This window comes from Lathyrus oleraceus, chromosome 2, assembly GCF_024323335.1.
Source record: "Lathyrus oleraceus cultivar Zhongwan6 chromosome 2, CAAS_Psat_ZW6_1.0, whole genome shotgun sequence".
NCBI classification, from domain to species: domain Eukaryota; kingdom Viridiplantae; phylum Streptophyta; class Magnoliopsida; order Fabales; family Fabaceae; genus Lathyrus; species Lathyrus oleraceus.
Genome location: NC_066580.1, coordinates 436,483,453 through 436,504,738, shown reverse-complemented (window position 1 = coordinate 436,504,738; position 21,286 = coordinate 436,483,453). Strand labels below are relative to the sequence as shown.

General features: G+C 34.2%; 2 protein-coding genes across 2 annotated transcripts; one reads left to right on the top strand and one right to left on the bottom strand.

The window, feature by feature from the left end:
• Positions 1 to 4,926: 4,926 nt before the first annotated feature.
• Positions 4,927 to 9,942, top strand: LOC127120072 (protein S-acyltransferase 10). The gene is made up of 11 exons (XM_051050451.1): positions 4,927 to 5,294; positions 5,513 to 5,627; positions 6,627 to 6,701; positions 6,840 to 6,911; positions 7,027 to 7,164; positions 7,240 to 7,273; positions 7,700 to 7,809; positions 8,373 to 8,459; positions 9,015 to 9,098; positions 9,279 to 9,344; positions 9,550 to 9,942. The coding sequence occupies exons 1-11, from the start codon at positions 5,201 to 5,203 to the stop codon at positions 9,710 to 9,712; spliced, it is 1,038 nt and encodes a 345-aa protein (XP_050906408.1). The 5' UTR covers positions 4,927 to 5,200; the 3' UTR covers positions 9,713 to 9,942.
• Positions 9,943 to 10,650: 708 nt separating this feature from the next.
• LOC127120070 (lysine histidine transporter-like 8) lies at positions 10,651 to 15,315 on the bottom strand. The gene is made up of 5 exons (XM_051050450.1): positions 14,904 to 15,315; positions 13,266 to 13,402; positions 12,298 to 12,725; positions 11,525 to 11,656; positions 10,651 to 11,309 (listed from the first exon to the last, which is right to left on the bottom strand). Exons 1-5 carry the CDS (start codon positions 15,254 to 15,256, stop codon positions 10,821 to 10,823), a joined length of 1,539 nt encoding a protein of 512 aa, XP_050906407.1. The 5' UTR covers positions 15,257 to 15,315; the 3' UTR covers positions 10,651 to 10,820.
• Positions 15,316 to 21,286: the final 5,971 nt, after the last annotated feature.

Genomic DNA, 21,286 nt, shown 5'->3' with positions numbered 1-21,286 from the left:
CCTAGTTTGCTCGCTAGGCGAGCCATTCCTTCGCCTAGCGAAGCTTGCGAGAATTTGAATCTTTGGACCTCATTTTAAGCCCACTAGGTCACCATTACCACTACTATAAATACCTACTCCTCTGCCACGAAAAAGAACACACAGAGACAGACGAAGACGGACGGAAACACACATCCAGAAGGAGAAACACCGAAACCCTGCTGATCCAAAGAGTTCAGAAGGCGGAAACCCTGAAGGCCGCTTACCCGCTCCGAAGCTACCGTCGCCCAACTCAATCCGGCTCGCCAATTCAAGGTTGCAACTCGATTTGCAAACAGGTTTGCCTCACTATTATCGCTGTAGTTTCTTAATTGGCATATGATATCACTTTAGGGTCTTAATCTACACATGATTATCACTTTGTGTCCCTATTTTGGCATGTGGTACCACTTTAGTGTCTTAATTTGCATATGATATCGTTTTGTACTCTCATTTGGCATATGGTATCACTTCATGTTCTTAATTTGTGGAGGATATTATAATTGAATTCATAAATATTTTGGAGTTTTGCATGAGAATTTAAATGTGCTTGAATATTGTGAAACTGAACCATATAATTATGTGTTGGATGCCATAAGCCATGCTGCAGGTTGAGGTCCTAATGTTCTCAAATTTCAAACCCGTGGCCGCTCGCTAGCTCCTCGCTAGGCGAGCCCGCAGCGAGCCTTCGCTGAGCCTTCGCTAGGCGAAGCAGAGGCGACCAGGCCAGGGGCTGCTTTGCCCTTTTGCTGCCCATTTCATGTTTACCTGATGATAATCCTGCATTATTTGGCTTAAATTCCTGGCTGTTATATTTATCTTATGGTGCAATTTCCCATTATATTTTATCTCGATGCTTTAATCCGTGTGTTCATGGTGTAAAGGCTAGCATACTTCCGAAGAAATAGCCGGCTAGGTACTCCGCTTTATGCATGGGAAGCTTTCATGGAGATGGATTCTAAATTGTTTCACTTTAATGTGAAGATTCATATTGATTGCCTAATTAATTTTAATATAGTGATCCTTAATGTGTTGATTTTAATGTATCGATTTAAGGCGGTATCACCATAATTACCTAATGAACTTAAAACATGGACTTTAAATAAATGATATCGGACCTCTCTTTATTACCCCACAATTGCGATATTACGGTCATGCCCCGCGAATGTGGGATATCCTTAGCAAAGACCCTTCGGTTAAATCATCATAGTCCCTCGGATGTTGCCTTCGAGAATACGATTTTGTCCCTCGATGACCCTTCGGTGTAGCCTACGGTTAAATGATGATAGTCCCTTCGAATGCTAAGGTATCCTCACAACTGTTGCCTTCAATGACCAATCGATGACCCTACGATGACCCTTCTACATCCCAAGGATAAAACTACTTACTTCTCAATAGTAAGGACAGTTTTACCCTCATAAGGATAGGAAACGCCCGGAAAGACCTCAGACAGGTATAACCTTAATTGCTCATTCATAACCAAAAAACATACTTTTCACCTCACACCTTTCAAACATCTTTTTGGAAAATCACCACTTAGCATACATCCACACTAGGATCATTGCCGAGTTATATTTTTCTAAACTATTTTCTAAATTAAAACGAGATAACCACTTTGTATACATTCATGCAAGAATCATTACAAAGTTAAATTCTCATTTTGCAAAACATTTTTCACACCTTTCTCAACCACCTTTTTCAAGCTAGAAAACATAAATGATTGAGCAATTAAGAGCCCTTGGATAACCATGGATACAAAGGGTGCTAATACCTTCCCTTTGTATAAAGTACCTCCCGAACCTAAGAATTTAAAATTAAGGTCTTTCCTGTTCTTTTCCACCTTTTCTTATTGGATAAAAGAAAAGTCGGTGGCGACTCTTGCTAACCGCGACATTGCGATTAAAACCACAAAAAAGTCCAGTTCACCGTATGATAGGTGGCATGAATGGATTGCGAGGTTTGGTGTTTGGTTGTTGGGTGGGTGACATGAATGAGTTGCGAAGTTTGGTGTTTGGTTGTTGGGTGTATGTGGTAGGGTGATGGTGTGAGGTTGTTGTTGAATTTGGGTGGTTTGACATTGGTGTTGGACGGAGACTTATTGTTGGGCGTATGATGACGAAGCTAGTTGGCGTGGATCAATCAAATAATGTGGCTCAGACACAAATTGTTGCGTTGTAACTGACCTAAACCATGCCATATATTGTTGAGTTGGTCTAGCACCATGTATGCCTGGTTTGTTTAAGATGTGTTGTCGTCGATTCCTCCAATGACGACACATCTCTTTTGCAAAGTCTATCCAGTCGGAATAATCCCATTGGGCATCGACTCTTTTTTGATGCCAATCTCCCAAATACGTCGGAGGTTCTGGAATTTGTGACTGCATGCCGAACTACAGTTTTACCCGATCACTCTGGTGCATCTCCATAATAGTGAACCGGATAATTGGTGTCTTTGTTGTCCAAACTGCAACATCATCATGGTTAACCTGATGATCAAGACCCAGATATGACCTCCAAATAAATTGTACAACAATACGACACGATTAAATGATAAATAATTTGATAAGTATTTTTAAATTAAAATAGAGTTGTGTAGGAGTATTAAATCGTCTGGTTCAATGTTATCCAATAGATTGCGATAGATTGCAATAACGTATTTCAGACACCTATTGTAGTTCATCCCTCTAACTGACCACCTAGATAATAAACAATTGAAATATATTATGTACATTTAATTGTAATATAAAGTGTTATTAATTATATGGTAAAGTTAATTTTCCAATCGCCTTTGCCCTTGTTGAAGGGGAAACTGTTGAGGAATCGCCTTTGCCCTTGTTGAAGGGGAGACTGCCGAGGGATGGAGTACGGTGGATCGACAATATTCCATTGGAGAAGTGGACTAGGGCATACGAAAATGATCAACATTGGGGCCACATGACAATAAATCTTGTGAAATCGATGAACTATGTCTTCAAAGACATCCGAAACCTACCTATAACCGCTTTGGTGCAGACAACATATTTCAGTCTAGGGGTGTTGTTTGAGACCAGACATTCCAAATGGAGTTCAGTGTTGCAATATGAGCAGTTGTTTAGTGATGCTTCAATAAAATTCATTAGACACAAAGTTGCCAAAGCAAACACACACGTGGTTACGGTGTTTGAACGTACTAAAAGTTGATATAATGTTGCTGAGTCCATGGATCACAATGAGGGCATGCCGATGGGACAATACAAAGTGGAATTAGACAGAGATTGGTGCGACTGTGAAAAATTCCAAGCCTTTCGTATGCCCTGCTCCCATGTCATTATGACATGTTCAAAGGTTAGAAGGGATCCATCCTGCTTATTATTTGACGTTTACAAAGTCATAAGCCTATTAAATGTTTACATAATTAATTTTTCAGTAGTGGCAAAAGAGAATTACTAGCCAGAATATCAAGGGGACATTGTCTGACACAACTAAGTTATGCGAAGAAAGAAAAAGGGTCGCCCAAACAGCACCCGTATTCGAACCAAAATGGATACGACGAACAAAATAGTTAGATTATGTAGTTCATGTCGTCAGTCAAGTCACAATCGTACTAACTGTCATAGTGTTGGAACGAGCACAACAAGATAAATTCACATGTACCTTTTTTGCAATATATAAAAAAACAAAATTTATTTCATATTATAAGTTTGTGAGGAAATACCATTACATAAACAATAACACAAACAACACAAACAATTAAAATATCATTAAATAACTAAGCGATTACAACCATCAAAATAATTTTGAACATATAATGAATCATCCCATGAACGTCTTTGTCAGTCTTAACATACATCCATTCATGCACTTCTCCATTTTGGTTGAACGTGGACACAAACCATTGGATTCTTCTAATCCTTTCACCATCTCCAATTTCTCCATCTAACAAACTGTTTAACGTCTGATTAAGACGTTCAAACGAGTCTATATTCCAAAGTCGAATCCTTATCGGAGACGCGACGACGGAAATGATTAAATCGGAATTTCTCTTGTGAATGTATTCAAACATGGTTAAAACTCAAAAACTTGAAGGAGATTGAAGTTGAATGAAAGAAAATGTGGTTGTAGGGTAAAAATTATGTGAAAAATATGGGTGAAGGGCAAGTTATTTATAGAAGAAGTATCAAAATGCATGCGCCAAAGGGTTAGATGTCACACATGTGATCACATGCATGCACCGGCAACCTTGACGCCTCCATACATTGCTTTTAAAGCATGCGCCAATGGTACTGGCGCCTCCTCTTACTTTTAAATGGATAGGTCAATTAATCTGACACATCTGTTTTGAAATGTGGTTATTCCGATAATTTTTATAAAATGTTGGTTATTTTAAAAATTAATTTAAAAATATGATTATTTAAAAAAAATTCATAGAGAGATTAAAACAACTATTGATACACAATATACAAACAAGTTAGGATTAAGAAAATAAGTTAGAACAAGGTAATTAGCTTCCAATTATTTAGTTATTCTTCTCATGTGATATAATACTCCCCTTAAATTGGGAGATATATATTATTAATTTCCAATTTGAATGTAAGATAATGAAATTAATTTCCGATTTGAATGTAAGATAATGAAATAAATATTTTAGAAGAGGTAGATCTGTCAACTAATACTTTGATGATTATGTCAAATCATCACTATCATCGTTTGTATTACTTTATTAATTATTTATTTATTTTTTATAAAAATTTATTTTAGAAAATTTTAAATTAAAAACTATTTAAAATACCCTAAAAGTGTAGGTTAATATAACACACTTTTATAGAAACCAATGGTTTTATATTAATAAGTTTTAACTTAAAAATATTAAATGCAAGTGGTCTACGTTAAAAAATGCTTTTATTTATTCTGCCTAAAGAAATTATTTGTTCATTTTATTAGGTAACAACTAACAGTCTTTTACCAGTTCATCTCGTCAATCATCTGGCTTTTTCTCGACCTAGACCGATAGTTTATGCTAAATCACGCTCCGGATGCGCACTGCGCACCCACTCTATCGAATTTTTGCGATAAGCAGTTAAATTAACAGCTTCAACTCGTTCATTTTCTCGAGAAAATTTCGTTCAACTGAGAAATTCATTTTCCCGGGAAACAAACAAACACACTCTCTCATCTCCGATGCGAATCCTTTCCTCCCACCGTCGATGACCGTCGTCGATATATGCCGCCGTTCAAGTTCCCTTTCGAATCAAACAATGGATCTATGCTTCCGTAGTTTTCCCTGCCTCTCTGATCCTGGTGCGTTTCAATTACCCCTTTTACACTCTGTTTTATTACCTATGTAGTTGATTAATTTACCACTCGATTTGTTGTTTCTGCTGTTTAATTTATGGTTTATTTGATTTTGTATGTAAAGTGTTGAAATGCTGTGTATGACTACTATGAATTTCGTTTTTCTTGAATCTTTTTGGTGTACTTATTTCTTTAATTGATGAATTTTGAAACTTGAATTTTAGCTCAAAGGTCTTCCTCGTGCTTGAAGCTGGTCTTGCTCTTGACCCATCTGATTTATGCTGGTGTTCTTTTCTTATTTGATGGAGATTTGGTGGAGAAGACTAAGAAAGAACCGTGGTAGGTCTTCCCTTGCCTAATTGTGTGTTCTATAATAGAACACACTTTGTCAGTTTTTTTGGGGATAAATTGAAGCGGCATTTTTTGGATTTTGTTGATTAGGTTGCAGTTTAGTGGGAATGCCTGTGAAAAAGAAGATATAAAGAGAAATATTGTGATGCCTATGAGTTTTTATGTACAATATCTTCTAGTATCAGTTGAAATTAGGCATCTAGTTTTTTTTCTTCTTTCAGAATCTCATTTAATATGTCCATGAATATCCAGCAGCTTACAAATCATAAATATATCAAGTTAAAACCTCTGAAAAATCAATCCAAAACTGACCTTAGTTTAACTGACTAGTAAGGGAGGGATGGCAAAACAGGTCCGACCCGCCGGACATGCTCGTTTTGTTTGTATCTTTTCTGGGGCGGAGCAAAGTTTTAGGTCCGCACTCTCTAATATGTCCGCCCCGCTCAGCTCCGTTTTTTTTGCTGGTGCAGACATTAACAAGAATTTTTGCAATTTTATCCTTTAGGGTGCAAGGCCCGCATGCCCGCCCCACCCCACCCTACCCTCATTTTTCCCGTGAGTCAGGGCAAGGTTGTAGGCTCACTCCTTCGACCATGCTCGCTCCGCCTCACCTCGTTTTTTTTGCAAGCTTTTGTAGGGCAGAGGCATGCCCGTTTGTCTTGAGCTAATTCAAAACACACCTCAAATTGGCATGCAATGAATTTTTTAACACAATCAACTTTTTTTATTACATAATTCAAACAACTTGGTACACAAGTGAAGAAATGAAGATTATTTCTATAATGCGTCTTTTAGTTGTTTATTCTGTAGCCTGAAGAAATCAGTGACAACGATCCTTTTGAGAAGGACATTATGCAGCATATTCTTTTCTCTTATCATTTAGTGCTTCCAAGCCGTTTTAATATTCTTACTTGATTTCTTTATTTGTAGCCTGAAGATTATTGCTTAATATTCTTACTTTCTATTTTTTACTTGCTTTTGTTTCAGGTTCACTGCTTTATACTTGCTGCTGTTTGTTGTTACTTTAGGACAATACTATGCTATATCTATTTCCAACCCAGGGTAATAAAACAATTTATTTCTTTATGGGGAAATGAATATTGATTGTGATGAGAAAGTGTTTTTTGAAATCCTTATGGTGAAATAAATTTATATCTTCCTGATGTGATTTATTTTCCTTTGCTACTTTCTAATGTACAGTTATGTCTTGGATGTCATGAAGAACTTAAATAAGAGAAATGTAGTACACACTAAGACATCGGAAGCATCAAAGTAAGAAACTATCCTTTCCCGTTCTAAAATTTATCATTTAAATAAGAATCTGATAACACATAAAGTAAGTTCTCATCTAACTATTTATTTTCAAATTCCGAATGCTTAAGCAAAGTCAACCAGCTTCAAGCAAAAATGGGAGCATTGTAATTTCCATCGAGGGGAGTCAGTCTGAAAAAGGTGTTGCTGGAAGCAATGCAACATATTGGTCAAAGTTGGTGTCCGGATTGTATCCTCCTGGATCAACAATCAGGTAAACATCCATCTATTAGATATCTGATTCCATACACTGTCGATTTAGTTTTTATGAATAATCATTTCCTTGCAGAACATGGACGTGCACCTACTGCAATGTGGAGCAGGTATTGCGAATAGTGATATGTAATTTAATTTGTATTATGTCATGATATTGATAAGTAATTTTTTATTGCTTCTTCAATGCATATTTCAGTGATAGTGTGGCATTTGTTTGATGGTTTAAGTACTCAAATTTATTTTGTACAGCATTATATTAAACATAGTACCATATAAGCATGAATTTGTCAAGTTTGTCATGCTGAGTTGAGTGTTATAAATAAGCATGAGAAAGCAATACTTCTATCCAAATCTAAATGATGTATTGTACTTCACTTTACGAATTGCTATGTTCTATACATTACTTTGAGCACATTATGAGTTTTTTTTTACCATGATTAATGGATATGTCTCCATTCACTACAATTTTGTGCTCTAATAATTTATCCTCTTGATTTTAATGTTCAATTATTTTGTTGATGAACATTATGCAGCCTCCACGGGCAAAGCATTGTCATGATTGTGACAAATGTGTTCTTCAGTTTGATCATCACTGTGTTTGGCTTGGAAATTGCATTGGCCAGGGTAATCATTGCCAATTTTGGTGAGTTGATAATGTTGAGATATGAAATTTCGTTTTTACCAAAAATGAAATATTAGCTTGGTGATATTTTTTAAACTACTACTAGCAATATTTGGCTGAAGTATAAATGTCTTGGAAATGCATTTGTTCACCACAAATTATCAGTAGTGTCTTTTGTTTGTTTCATGATTCCTAATTTTCTAGTTGCAATATGCATCACTATTCATTTTCTTTAAAAAAGTTGAATTGAGTTTGATAAACTTAGAAGTATCTTGAGCATGTTATCCTTGCACGAATCATTTATTTATTTTTAAAACGTGCTTTTATTTTCCGATTGAGTTATATGTTCTACTAAGTACTATCTGGATTAATATTTACAGATGGTTTTAAGCAACATATGTATGAATGTGTGTGAGAGCACCTTAATGTACCATTTAACAGCTTTACTTGAACACTTGTAGAAATGCTGAGTGAGAATTTTACCTTATGTTCTCCATATAACAACAATTTTATCAGTTCCTTTGCATATTTGCAGACATTATTTCTTACTCCAAATTTTCCTCCTTTCTGTCAAAATACTTTAGGTGGTACCTTTGTGAAGAGACGGCAGTGTGCATCTGGACTGGTTTCTTGTATATTTCACACCTGACGGCTCACATTACAATGGTTTGGTATGATTTCTTTAGAATGATTTAGGATGAATGTTGAAACTCATACACTCTAAATCTTTATTAGTCAAATCCTTCCTTCAGAAGAATGACATGTATATCAGGAGTTCGGGTGGATGGGGATCTGTGGTCAATCCCTCACGAGTATAAATGATGCTTCTGACTTACCTTTTTGCTAAGGCTCAGTTTCTCTTGACACCAATGTAATATTACCGGCTTCAGCTGGTGGTCACTGGGGATAAAAATCAGATAAATTAGTATTGGTGATGATTGTTTACTTTTTCTATTCTAACAGGGACATGTTCTTTGTATTATCTTTTTTATAATAATTTTGTTATTGGTTGAGTTTCTTGTTGGTCTATTAGATAACCAGGGCTTTTTATTTAGTAAAATTCACGTCATGATACTTTTTTGATGGAGAATATGTTGTTAGCATTCCGCTTGTACTTTATTATGAATTATGAATTCTGCCATAATCCAAAGGAAGAAAGTCCAATCCTCCTTCTATCTGTACATTATGTAATCTGAAATTGGATGCTTAATTTTTTTGGCTGTCAGGTGGCAGGATGCCATCATGATACTACTCTTGATCGCGCTGTCAATTTCACTTATCTTTCTGCTTCTCCTACTGCTATTTCATAGGTAATACTTATCTAGTCCAAGTATTAGGAGTTCATTATGTCAATATCATATGTGAAATAAAATATCAACATTGTTCTTCCCCTTTTATACTCTGGCGCTTTATCTCCATGGTGTTGCCTTTATAATTGAGCATCCTGGTACAACGCAGTAAGAGCATCACTCTTATTTGTCTTTTTGCAGTTATCTAATTCTAACCAATCAGACTACCTATGAACTTGTAAGGAGAAGACGGATTTCTTATCTAAGGTTAGATAAGTAATCCCCTTATGTTGTATTATTTCATATTTTTAACCTAATCATCTAAAGACAGTATTTTGAGGAATGCAATTCTGTTTTGTGGTTGTTACATTGCTTTGAATGTTTCAGCTATATGTGTATGTTGATTGTAAATGGCTAGATGTCTGTTTTCCGGATATCTATGTTAAGCATATTAAATTATATTAATCTGCAGGGGAATTCCAGAAAGAGTGCACCCTTTTAGTGAAGGAGTTTGCAGAAATATATACAGCTTCTGCTGTTCATACCGTTTTGAACCAATACCTACACCGCAAGAGATAGAGGAAAAGTCAAGGCAATACACATGCTCTGATGTTGTAACTTGCAGGTGTTGCTGATGGTTTAAGTTTTGTTCAAGTAGAAAGTCCTTTCGTCCAACATTATATTTGTGAATGCAGAGAGTATGTCAATGTATCTGTTTGATTAGATGTTAACTGAGTGCATAGAGTATGTCAATGTATCTGTTTGATTAGATGTTAACTTTAGGATATTATGGATGCGATCTCTCTACTTCTATCATTCATTCTTTGCTAATTTTTGAAGGTCAATGTTTCAAGTTTATTGTATAGTTGCAGTGCTGTAGTATGTTTTTTGCTTTACGCTTGTTATTTTTTAGACCAGGATATTTATAGCTACCATCAAACTGACTACTGTCATGAAATGCAAATCACAGTAGAATATTTTAAAAAAGAAAATCATATTTTTTGCATTAAGATAATTTTTGTTTCCAAAATAGTACAAATGCCGATCGATTGACAAACAGGGGCTCAGCATTCAAGTTGGTGTACAAAATTGTGGTACATCACAAAAGTCAGGGGCTAGCCTGTTAGCACTCACACATAACGATAAATAATTATTTTAATTGCCCCAACAGGCATAGGAAATACTACTCAACTAAATCTGTTGTCATAATGGCTTATGAAGAGCAAATTGGAATAAATACCAAGTGGGGATAGATTTGAATAAGGAGAAAACTGTTTCACACCTCTTCGGTTTAACCTAACAAATCTATAATTCGAATGAAAAATACAAAAAAATAAATAAATCTCAAATTAGTCTACTAAAAGTAAAAAGAATCTAAGGATGAAAATTAAACATTTTGAAAATTGCACCAATTGATTAAGACCAACATTTTCACTTTTCAATAGGCAAGAAAGTCAAAGTGACATTGTTGAAAAAATATATATCCTTAAGAGAGAAAGTAAGCTTAATTTAAACCTGCTCACACATCTCGCATTGACATTTGACACCTCTAACCATACTTGCACGCTAGTAATACCTTAAAAATATCATCAATATTATTACTTTAACATCAAAACCACATAAGGAGTATGCAATTTTGAAATTTGGGGTACAAAGTTAAATGCAACATGATCAATCATCATCTTAATTTCCTCCAAATGTAATTTCCCTTATACTAGTTCTTTCCTCTTTATAAGATTGAGACTACTTCGGGTTAAAAAAACTCACTTTAACACCAGTCTCAATGATAACATATATACTAGCACCAATCAATAAGCCACTAAGACCAATACCAAATGTTCCTAAGAACCAGTTGATACACCACATAACACTAAACTTTTTTGGATTTTTCACTTTGAGCCACATGAAACAGGGGTACGCTAATGTCACTGGCAATGCTACTCCTCCAATTAAACCAGCCAAGCTCGCCAAAAATGGCGTCGCCACTCCTACAAAGAAGGATACGAATCCGGAGAAGATCCGAATACTTGTTCGGAGCCACCATGGACATGGCTTGTTCATCTTTTTTGTGTATTTTGATTCCATGTCATCGAATATCGGCATGCTGTAGATTTGGAACGAACATAAGCAATTTACTACAACGGAAAAGCTGGTTAATGCAAGCACAAATCTTGATATGTCATGAGAATGGAATTGGTATAGGGCTGTGAGCATTCCTCCATTGGCTGGAATCTGTACATTTTGAAACAAATAAAATGTAAATGTTAAAAATATTAATATTTTTTTGTTAATCCCATGAGTAAACAAGTTAAAATATTTCTATAAGTGTTAATCCCACTAATAGCCTTCTGGCCGAAATTTGACCGAATTAGTGAAATAACACAGATTCGAATCAACCATTCCGCATTCGGATATAACTGTACAACTGTATGAATAGGATGCATTACCAGTTGGCCATAGGCCCAATAGCCAGCAATGGCTACAGGAAATAAGCAAGCGGCAATGAGTGTGTAAGCAATCTTGACTCCTTTCCACATGGGTACGTGTGATGGATGCTTATCACTTGAAGGCATAGTAGCCTGCAACAAAAGATCTTTCATTAGAATCAAAAGATATTTCAAGAATTAATTAGTCATTCAATTAACAATAACAAGTTTTTTTAGTAATCCATTTGTAATTAACAAGTCCTTTAGTTTTTTCATAAGATCTTAGATATTTCCACAAGCTTGATTGTTGGACTGACATATTGATTTACAGCTTACTCATTTAAATCTCTTCAACTCTCTCTAAAGATTTTACATAAAAAATGGTTGCAGATTTCTCAAAAATAAACAAAATCTTAAGATACATAATTCATATAATTAAATGGTAAATTTTTCATCTCAACATCTCAACTACCTTAGTTGGACTTATTAATCTAAAAGGAAAAGTCATCCACTAACTTCAATTTTCTATACTTCATCCAACCTCCTCAACAACTTTTCAACTTTGAAAGCAGTAGTTCTATGTACCTATCTCATTACTACAAAAGTCAAAAGATAAAAAAAGCAAAGAAACTTCAAATTTGGGCACTTTAGCAAATAAAACTCTAACCAATGACAACAAGTACTCTATGATACATCAATAAACCAAAGTTTCTTCTTTTTACTCTTATAATTCCATTTGTCACTAACTTTAAAAAAATAGTGATTAAAAGGAACATAATGTTATGACCAAATACCTGAATTTCAAGGATGAGATTGTGACCTCTAAATGCAAAAGCAATAATACCAAATGCATTAAGAACACCAAGAGTTTTTTCAACATTATTCCCTCCCCTCACAGGATTGTAATTCACACCTGGTAGGGTACCCTGTGCCACAGAAATCACCCAAATAGAGGTACAATAGCCTACAGCAGTGACAGCTCCAATGAGGGAAACTCCAGCTATAGAATTCAAGTTTGGTAACTGAGACAAGACCACAGCAACACATGTAAAGACCAAGTACCATTCCACTGTAGTCATAGGTTTGGAAGTGCATGATTCTCCACATACAATTTCATAGAATGTTCTAGCGGTTGATCCTCCTATGATGATCAATGTAGTACATGTTCCTGCTGATAGGTACAATATTGGAAATAATGCTAGCAATTTTCCCCATTTTTCACCTGCAACATACCATCCTAACACTTAATCAATTGATTTTCAATTAAAATTTATATAATTGTTTATAAATTGTCATAACAATTAGGAGAATTGTTTGTAAAAGTGAGTGAGAATTTAATGAACAATACTACAACATGTCCATTTTCAAAAGTATGGTATACGTGAATAGTTTACCAATATTGTCATGTTACTTGCCTGTGTTTTTATTACTGAATTCACATGCAAACTAGCCATGAAGCATAGATCAATCAATATTTATTGCATGAAAATGACATCTATAGTTTACATTTCCACCTAAAATTTGTTGCTTTAAGTGAATATCAATCACTTGTTGCATTGCAAACATCTAACTTTTAACACTCAAATGATCAAATTTTATTTTTTCAAAGATGAATATTATAAAATGTCACCGATTCAAGTTTCAGTATTCAGAAATCTCTGCAGTCGAATATCTACAAAATTATCAACTAGATTGATTTAACGAAACGCTATCTTTAATAAAATAAATAAAAAATAAAAATAAATAAATGGAGACATCATACCAAAAGTAGCAAAACAGAGTTCAAGGTATCGATTATAACGAACACCATCCTCCCTTGATTCATGAAGATGAACCAGCAACCATAAAGTGTAAAGCTGCCAAATGAATGCTATAGTCAAACTTATTATTCCCCATGTCCTGCAACCAATTACACATTTTGTTTCATTAACATTAATTTAAGACCATGCGTCTGAACAAAAGGTTTTGAAATAAACTTGACTTTACAAGAAAAAATAAAGATATTTGATTGTAATTTTATTTGAAGGAGATGACAGAGTTAAGTATTAGCGTATTCTCTTTTTTATAAATATTAAATTAAAAAATCATACAATGAAATTAATTAAATAATATAATTAAAATAATAATAATTGATGTTTATTGAAAATTGAAATAAATGCTCTTTTATACAAAAAAAAAAAATCCATTTATTTTGGAAAGGTTGTAGTATTTTCTTACTTAAAGTAAAAAAACTTTGTTAGATTTACTAGAAGCTTGCTTGTTTTATAATAAAATTAGTCAAACATACGTCACTCATTTCTGTACATTCAAACATAATAAATATTTGTATTTTTTCAAATATAATTTATAAATATTAATAATTTATTTATATTAATACATAAATATATAAAAACTGCTGTTTTATATATAACACATATGAATTATAATAACAAATTATTATTTTTTTAATGAACAAAGTAAATAATTTTTACACTGGTATATAAATAATTATATATCATTAACTATTAACTATTGCATATAGACTGATTTATGCATATAGTGAGATATTAAAATTAATTTATAAAAATACCAATTATATATTATAATTTGTAAATAAAATAAAGACAGTGTAAAAGACTAAATGATTCTATAAATTATAAAACATGATTATTATATTAAATATTATGTTTTGAAATTATTATTTTTTGACTGAAAGTATTGAGCTTATTATGATAATTGTTTATAAAATGAATATATAAGTTTATATTATTAAATATTAATTTGTATGCAAATAATATTTTAATTTTAGATATTATAAAATAAAATAAATATTACAATGTTAAGAATAATGCTAATTGTTATGCAACTTTGAGTTGTCATTTATATATATATATAAAAAAAAACAAAATGGGAAACATGTGAACTGCTTTGAAAATCTTGTGTATCATCAAATTATTTCTAAGCAGTAGTCTAAGTGTGTGTTATAAGCTTTATTACATTTGACTATTGATATTATATATTAGCATGATTAAAATGCAGAGATTTCATTAAATTATGTCTAAAATAAATTGTTTAATCAAGCTTCTAAATCATCTTTTATTATTTTATTATATGCAATGATTGCCGAAATTTATTTTAAAAATATATTTTATATATTTAATTGATAACAGTATAATAATATTTTTAAAAATTAGTATACCTAATTAAACAAATATTTAACTATCAATAATATAAAAATATTTTATACAATAATCTTTCAATTATATCATATACGATATAATTGACTGATTACATTGGCAAAATCTTCTAGTAGTAGCATGAAGGAGAAAAACAATGACAAAACGAATCTTAAAAATGAATAAATATTCACAAAGCAATCAATTTCATAACTAAAATATTCACACTTGAATATAAAACTTACCAACCAAGGATAGTGAAAGCAACAGGAAGAACAAGAGCTTGAATACCAATACCAGAACAAAGAGTATGAAAAGCAGCATAATATTTGTTACCATTTCTTGACTCAGTAATTGGTAACCAAGCATCTTGAGGATCAAGCTTAGTTAGTTTCAAAGCTTTTCTCACAGGACTTGCGAGAGGGGTGAGATTAAACCTTGGTGGAGTGAAAGGCATTCTTGGTGTCTTGTTTTTTGGATGTGGTGTGTCTTCATTTTCTGAATGAAGAAGTGGTGATCTTGTGAGAGAGGGTGAGTATTGAAGCTGAGAGGGTGGACATGACACTGGTGGAGATTTGATTTCCTTTGTTTCAGCCATGTTCACTCTCTTCTCTTCACCTTTTGTGTTGCATTTTGGATGTATATATAGAGGTTTGTGGGAGAATTAAAATAATATAATGAAGCGATTACTTAATTGTTATGGACAGATGAGTAAAATGTTTTTATATTTAATTTTTAAAGTATTGAATTAATATTTCTATTTTTAAATAATAGTTTTATTTTTAATTATTAAAAATTTAGTAAATTATATATTTATTTATTTTAATATTAAATTCCTTATTTTTTATTTTTATTTACATTTGTTAAATTCAAACTTTTATATTTAAAACTACATATTTAATTTTTTTATTATCATATCTTGCATATTTTAACTAGCCTATATATTAGAGTAGTATCTAGAATGTCTTGAATAGCAAATGCATTAGGTCCCAAGACTGCCACTTGTTAATTTGAGTGTACCAGGAACCTGTTATGCAGGTCTTCTGTTTTGACATGTATAAATGCAAAACAATTTTTATTTATAACTGATTAATCTTTAGAAATTAAAAGTTATTTAGAATTTAAAAGGAGTTTATCTATTCTTTTTATTGATTTTAACATGATATTTCAGATTGTTAGATTATGATCTAGGTCATAACCATGGATGCATCTTCGCAGCTGAAATTATCGTCGACAGCTTTCGTTCAAGTTTCACCGTCTTCAATGATCGCAACTACGAATTCTGTTGAAGAATTAAGGCGTCTTCACTTCTCTATCAGGATCACGCACAAATTGGATGAGAAAAACTTTCATTTATGGCGCCAACAAATTGAACCGTACATCAACATGCACAGTCTAACAAATTTCGTTATTTTTACACGAATTCTTTTGGAATTCGTTGATGATGATGCTCGCGCAACTGATAGTGTTAACCCTGAGTACTCACGTTGGCTTCAAAAAGGATCAAATGCTTCTTTCTTGGCTTCAATCTAGGTTATTCAATGAGATTCTATCGCGTGTGCTTGGATGCATTAATGCACCTAATCTTTCGGTTAATTTGTTTTGTTATTTTCAGAAGCATAGTCGAGCACGTGCTAGGCAGCTTCATGTAGAGCTCTGTGCCCTAACTCTTGACAATTCTTCTATTCTGAAGTATTTTCATAAGATTCGTACCATTGTTGACACTCTTGCTTCTATTGGAGATTTGATTCCTGCATCTCATCACATAGATGTAATCCTTGAAGGTCTTCCTGTTGACTTTTCGCCAGTTGTCTCTATTGTTGAGAGCAAGTCTGGCCTTATGGATTTAGATGAAGTATAAATCCTTATTCTATCACATGAACATCGTCTTAATAAGTTTATGGAAGTCTTTGCACCTGATATGGTCTCTCTCGATTTAACTCATGCTCTATAAAATCCTCTTGATTCTAAAGATGTGTCATTTACTAGTGTTAAATCTTCATCTTCTCTATCTCCTGCACCTAATTCAAATCAGGCTTTGCATCAGTTTCGTGGTAACAAAGGCTCTCGTAGTGGTCATAATCGTAGAGGTAGAGGCAGGTTTTATGGCTCTACTATTAAGTGTCAAGTTTTCTTCAAATTCGGTCACACAACTTTGACTTGTTGGTATAGGTTTAATCAAAGTTATAATCCTTCAGCCTTAGCTGGTAATCCTTACACTCATGGCTCCCGGTATCCCTCTAGCTCATTCTCTCCCAATGTGTCGACAAGGCCTCTCACACCTACAAGGAATGTAGAAATATTTTCTGATCCTCCTAGTGCCTTTCTTGCTAACTTTGTGCCAACTGCCTATGCATCTTAGTTTCCAGATTCCGGGGCTTCCTTTCATGTCACCAATGATGCCAAGAATATCTAACATATGACTCCCTTTGAAGGTCCTGACCAAATCTTCATAGGAAATGGCCAAGGTTTTCATATTTATGCAACATGATCTAGTGTCTTCACCTCTCTCACTCACCCCCCACACCTCTCACATGTAATAGTCTTTTGCTTATCCCTACTATTATAAAGAACCTAATGAATGTTAGCCAATTCTATCATGACAATAATGTGTATATTCTCTGCTGACAAATGTCTTGTCCACTCTCTGGTCTCCCATGAAATTCTTCTTGAAGGTTAAGCTGGCAAGGATAAACTCTATGAGTTCTCTTCTTTCACCCTGACTAGCAATGTGCTCTAGCCTAAGTCGCTGTCTACTTCAGTGTGTCCTACTCAGTCTATTTTTACTATTAATCCAACTTCTATGTCTGTTTGTACTCCTAATATGCGACACTTGAGATTAGGTCACCCTAATTCTGAAGCATTAAAACTTGTTTAGCATGATTGTAATGTTTCTTTCACAAATAAATATATTAATGTGGTTTGTTTAGCATGTTCTATGGGTAAGGCTTATAGGTTACATTCACCTATTCCACACACCACTCATGCCTCTCCCTTAAAGCTGGTTTATAGTGATCTATATGGGCATTCCCCTTATGCTTATACTTTAGGTCTAAGTATTACATGTCCTTTGTGGATGCCTTTTCTAAGTTTACTTGGATCTACCTTCTCAAAAACAAATTTGAAGCTCTTACAATTTTCAAACAATTCAAGACCAAGGTTGAGTTGCAACATGGTCTACCTATTAAAGCCCATTCAATTTGACTCGGGTGGTGAGTTTAGGCCTTTTACCAATTTCTTGACTGAGCATGGTATCCTTTATAGAGTTATTTGTCCTCACACTCATCACCAAAATGAAGTGGTTTAGAGGAAACATAAGCATATTATTGAAATAGTTCTACATTGCAAAGCCAAACCTCTTTCCCTCTCACATATTGGGATTATGCTTCCTCCATTGCATTCTACCTTATTAATAAGTTTCCCTCTGCCTCACACAATTTTCAGGTTCCCTTTAAGTTCCTGTTTAAAGTCAACCCAAACTATAACTTCCTTAGAGTGTTTAAGTGTGTTTCCTTTCCTCTCCTTAGGCCTTATCACTCTCAGAGACTGGACTTCAGGTCCCGGGAGTGTATTTTTTAAGCTATTCCACCTCTCACAAAGGGTATATATGTCTTTCTCCTAGTGGTAGGCTTTAGACCTCTCACAAAGGTTTTACCTCAAACATATTGGGAGTACAAATATACATATAAGCTTTACATCTCCTAGGGTATAAATGTGTTGTTTAATGAACTTAGATTTCCTTACCAAGAGTTATTCTCTAAGTTATCTCCTACCTCCTCTAGTATTAAAAATGTTACCTTACCACCCCTTCATACCATTCCTTATCCTCTCTTACCCTCAAACAATAATCCCTCTCATAATGTCTCACCCATATCTAAGTTATCCCCTATTAAGTTAAACATTGTTCCTTATACTCCTATCTCTACAAGTCATCCCCCTCAAGAGTCAGAATCTCTGCTCGACTCCTCCAATGAGATAATATCATCACCTAATGTCTAATCATCTTCTTCCACCCAGTCCTATGTTTCTAGTCACAATCCTATTAATTAGTCTAGTGAGTTAGTAATCATGTCAAGTTTTGATAACTACAAGGTATCTACTTACCCCTATGTTGATATTTCACCTCATGTCATTCTTGTTTTTCACATACATGTCAACACTCATACCATGAAGACCAGAGCTAAATCTGGGTTCACCCAACCTATACTTGAACCTAGACTCTTACTTGCCACCTCTGAACCAAGGACTATCAAGTAAGCCCTTGTTGACTTGCAACGGAAAGCATCCATGCAAGCATAATATGAGGCCTTAATCCATAATGACACTTGTACTCTTATACCATTTTCTCGTCAAAGAAAAGCAATTGGGTGTAAATGGGTTTTTAGAATCAAGGAGAATCTTGATGGAACTATTAATAAGTATAAGGCTAGACTTGTAGCTACAAGTTTTTATCAAAGGTATGACTTTGATTTCACTAAAACCTCCCCTCCTCTGGTGAAGCCAATCACCATCAGGATTATTTTCTTTATTGCAATTACCTACAAGTGGTTAATTTAACAATTAGATGTTAATAATGTCTTCCTCAATGGTATTCTTTATGAGGAAGTGTATATGGAGCAACCTAAAGGGCTTGAGAGTTCCAATCCCTCCTTCGTGTGAAAACTTAACAAGGCTCTCTCTATGGCATAAAGAAAGCACCTAAACAATGGTTTAAGAGGCTTAACACTGCCTTACTCCAACTAGGCTTCAAGACTTGCAAGTGCGATCCTTCACTTTTCACCTATTTCTCTCAAGGCAACACTATTTATCTACTAGTCTATGTAGATGACACCATCATCATAGGAAGTTCATCACCTATCTTGCAAACCTTTATTAGAAAATTGAATGTAACATTCTCCCTCAAACATTTGTGTGATCTAGACTATTTTTTAGGGATTGAAGTTAAAAAAATTGCTCAAAATTCTCTCATTCTGACTCAATCTAAATACATCAGAGATCTCCTCTAAAAGACTAACATGCTAGAAGCTAGTTCTGTCACCACACCATTGCAGGCCTCCTGGAAGTTGACAAAGGCTAGCTCTGCTACCATTAGGGTGTAATCAGTTTGGTTTGGATTGTTTTTTGGTTAAAAAATTGTCCCAACCGATGATATCTCTGTAAATTTGGCTTGGTTTGGTTTTTAGTATTTTTTAAAAATGGAACAAAACCAAACTAACCGGTTTGGTTTAGTTTGGTTGATCGGTTTTTAACATTTTTTAAACATTACATTCATTTGTGTATTCTCTGCTATCATGTTTTTTCGATGTAACTTATGCTATTTTTTTAAATAATACATTTCATATAATATATTCCATGGTCTACTTTTCAAACAAGTTACAAGTTATTCTTAATCCATACGAAGCATTGACATGATTTTCATTGCATCCTGAAATAAGTTCACTATCGAATAACAAAGTTGGCATTTGGCATGAGAAGGTTGGGAAGAGATTTGAAAGATTAACAAATAAAATATACAATAATAACAAAAGCTTTCAAATACACATAAATTAACATATTTCACACCTCAAAATTATTTTTTAACAAGAATAGAAGGAAATTCGTTGAAGAAACAGAAAAGGTAAAAGATTAAATAGGTTTTTATAGTCGTCAATTTGGTTCATAGGTTTGGATGTTCCTAAAATCTAATACCGAGAACAAAACAAAACCAAACAAAAAACAATCAATTTTTTCCGGTTTGGTTTGGTTTGAATTATCGATTTAATTGGTTTTTTCTTATTTGCTTACACCTCTAGCTACCATGACTGGTCCATTCACGTACAAATCTGTTGTTGCGCACTACAATATGCCACAACTACCAGACAAGATGTTTCATACTCTATCAACAAAGTATATCCATTCATGGCTCATCCTCTTGAAACTCATTGGATAGTAGTCCAGAGGATCCTCAAGTATCTTAAGGGCACTCTTGGACATGGTTTCCAACTAACTCCTCTATCCACCATCTCTTCACCTTCAATTTAATTCTTATGTGATGTTGACTGGACTTCTGACCTAGATGATAGAAGAATTACTTCTAGAGCTGTCATTTTCTTTAGTCCTAATCTTGTTTTTTTGGTGGTCTAGGAAGCAACATGTGGTTGCTAGGTCCAACATCGAAGTTGCGTACATAAGTCTTGCTCAGGCCACTGCAGATCTAATGTGAGTTCAAACTCTTCTCAAGTAATTGTGTATCTCTACCAAGGTTCCTACCATCCTATGTGATAACCAATATGTTGTGTTGTTGGCTCATAATCCAATCATGCACTCAAAGACTAAGCACATGGATATAGATCTCTTTTTTGTAAGAGAAAAGATTCTAGATAAGCATCTTCAGATTCTTCATGTGCCCGACACTGGTCAGCAGGAATATGCTATGACCAAGTCTTTTCCATCCGCTAGATTTATGATCTTAAAACACAAATTCCGGGTTGTAACCTCCTCATGAGTTTTTTTTTTGGGTTTGAGGGGGGGGGGGGGGGGGGGGGGGGGGGGGGGATTAACAAAGTCTATAAAATGTTTTGAATAACAAATGCATAGGTCTTAAGACTGATACTTGGTGTATCAAAAACCTACTATAGCAAGTCATATG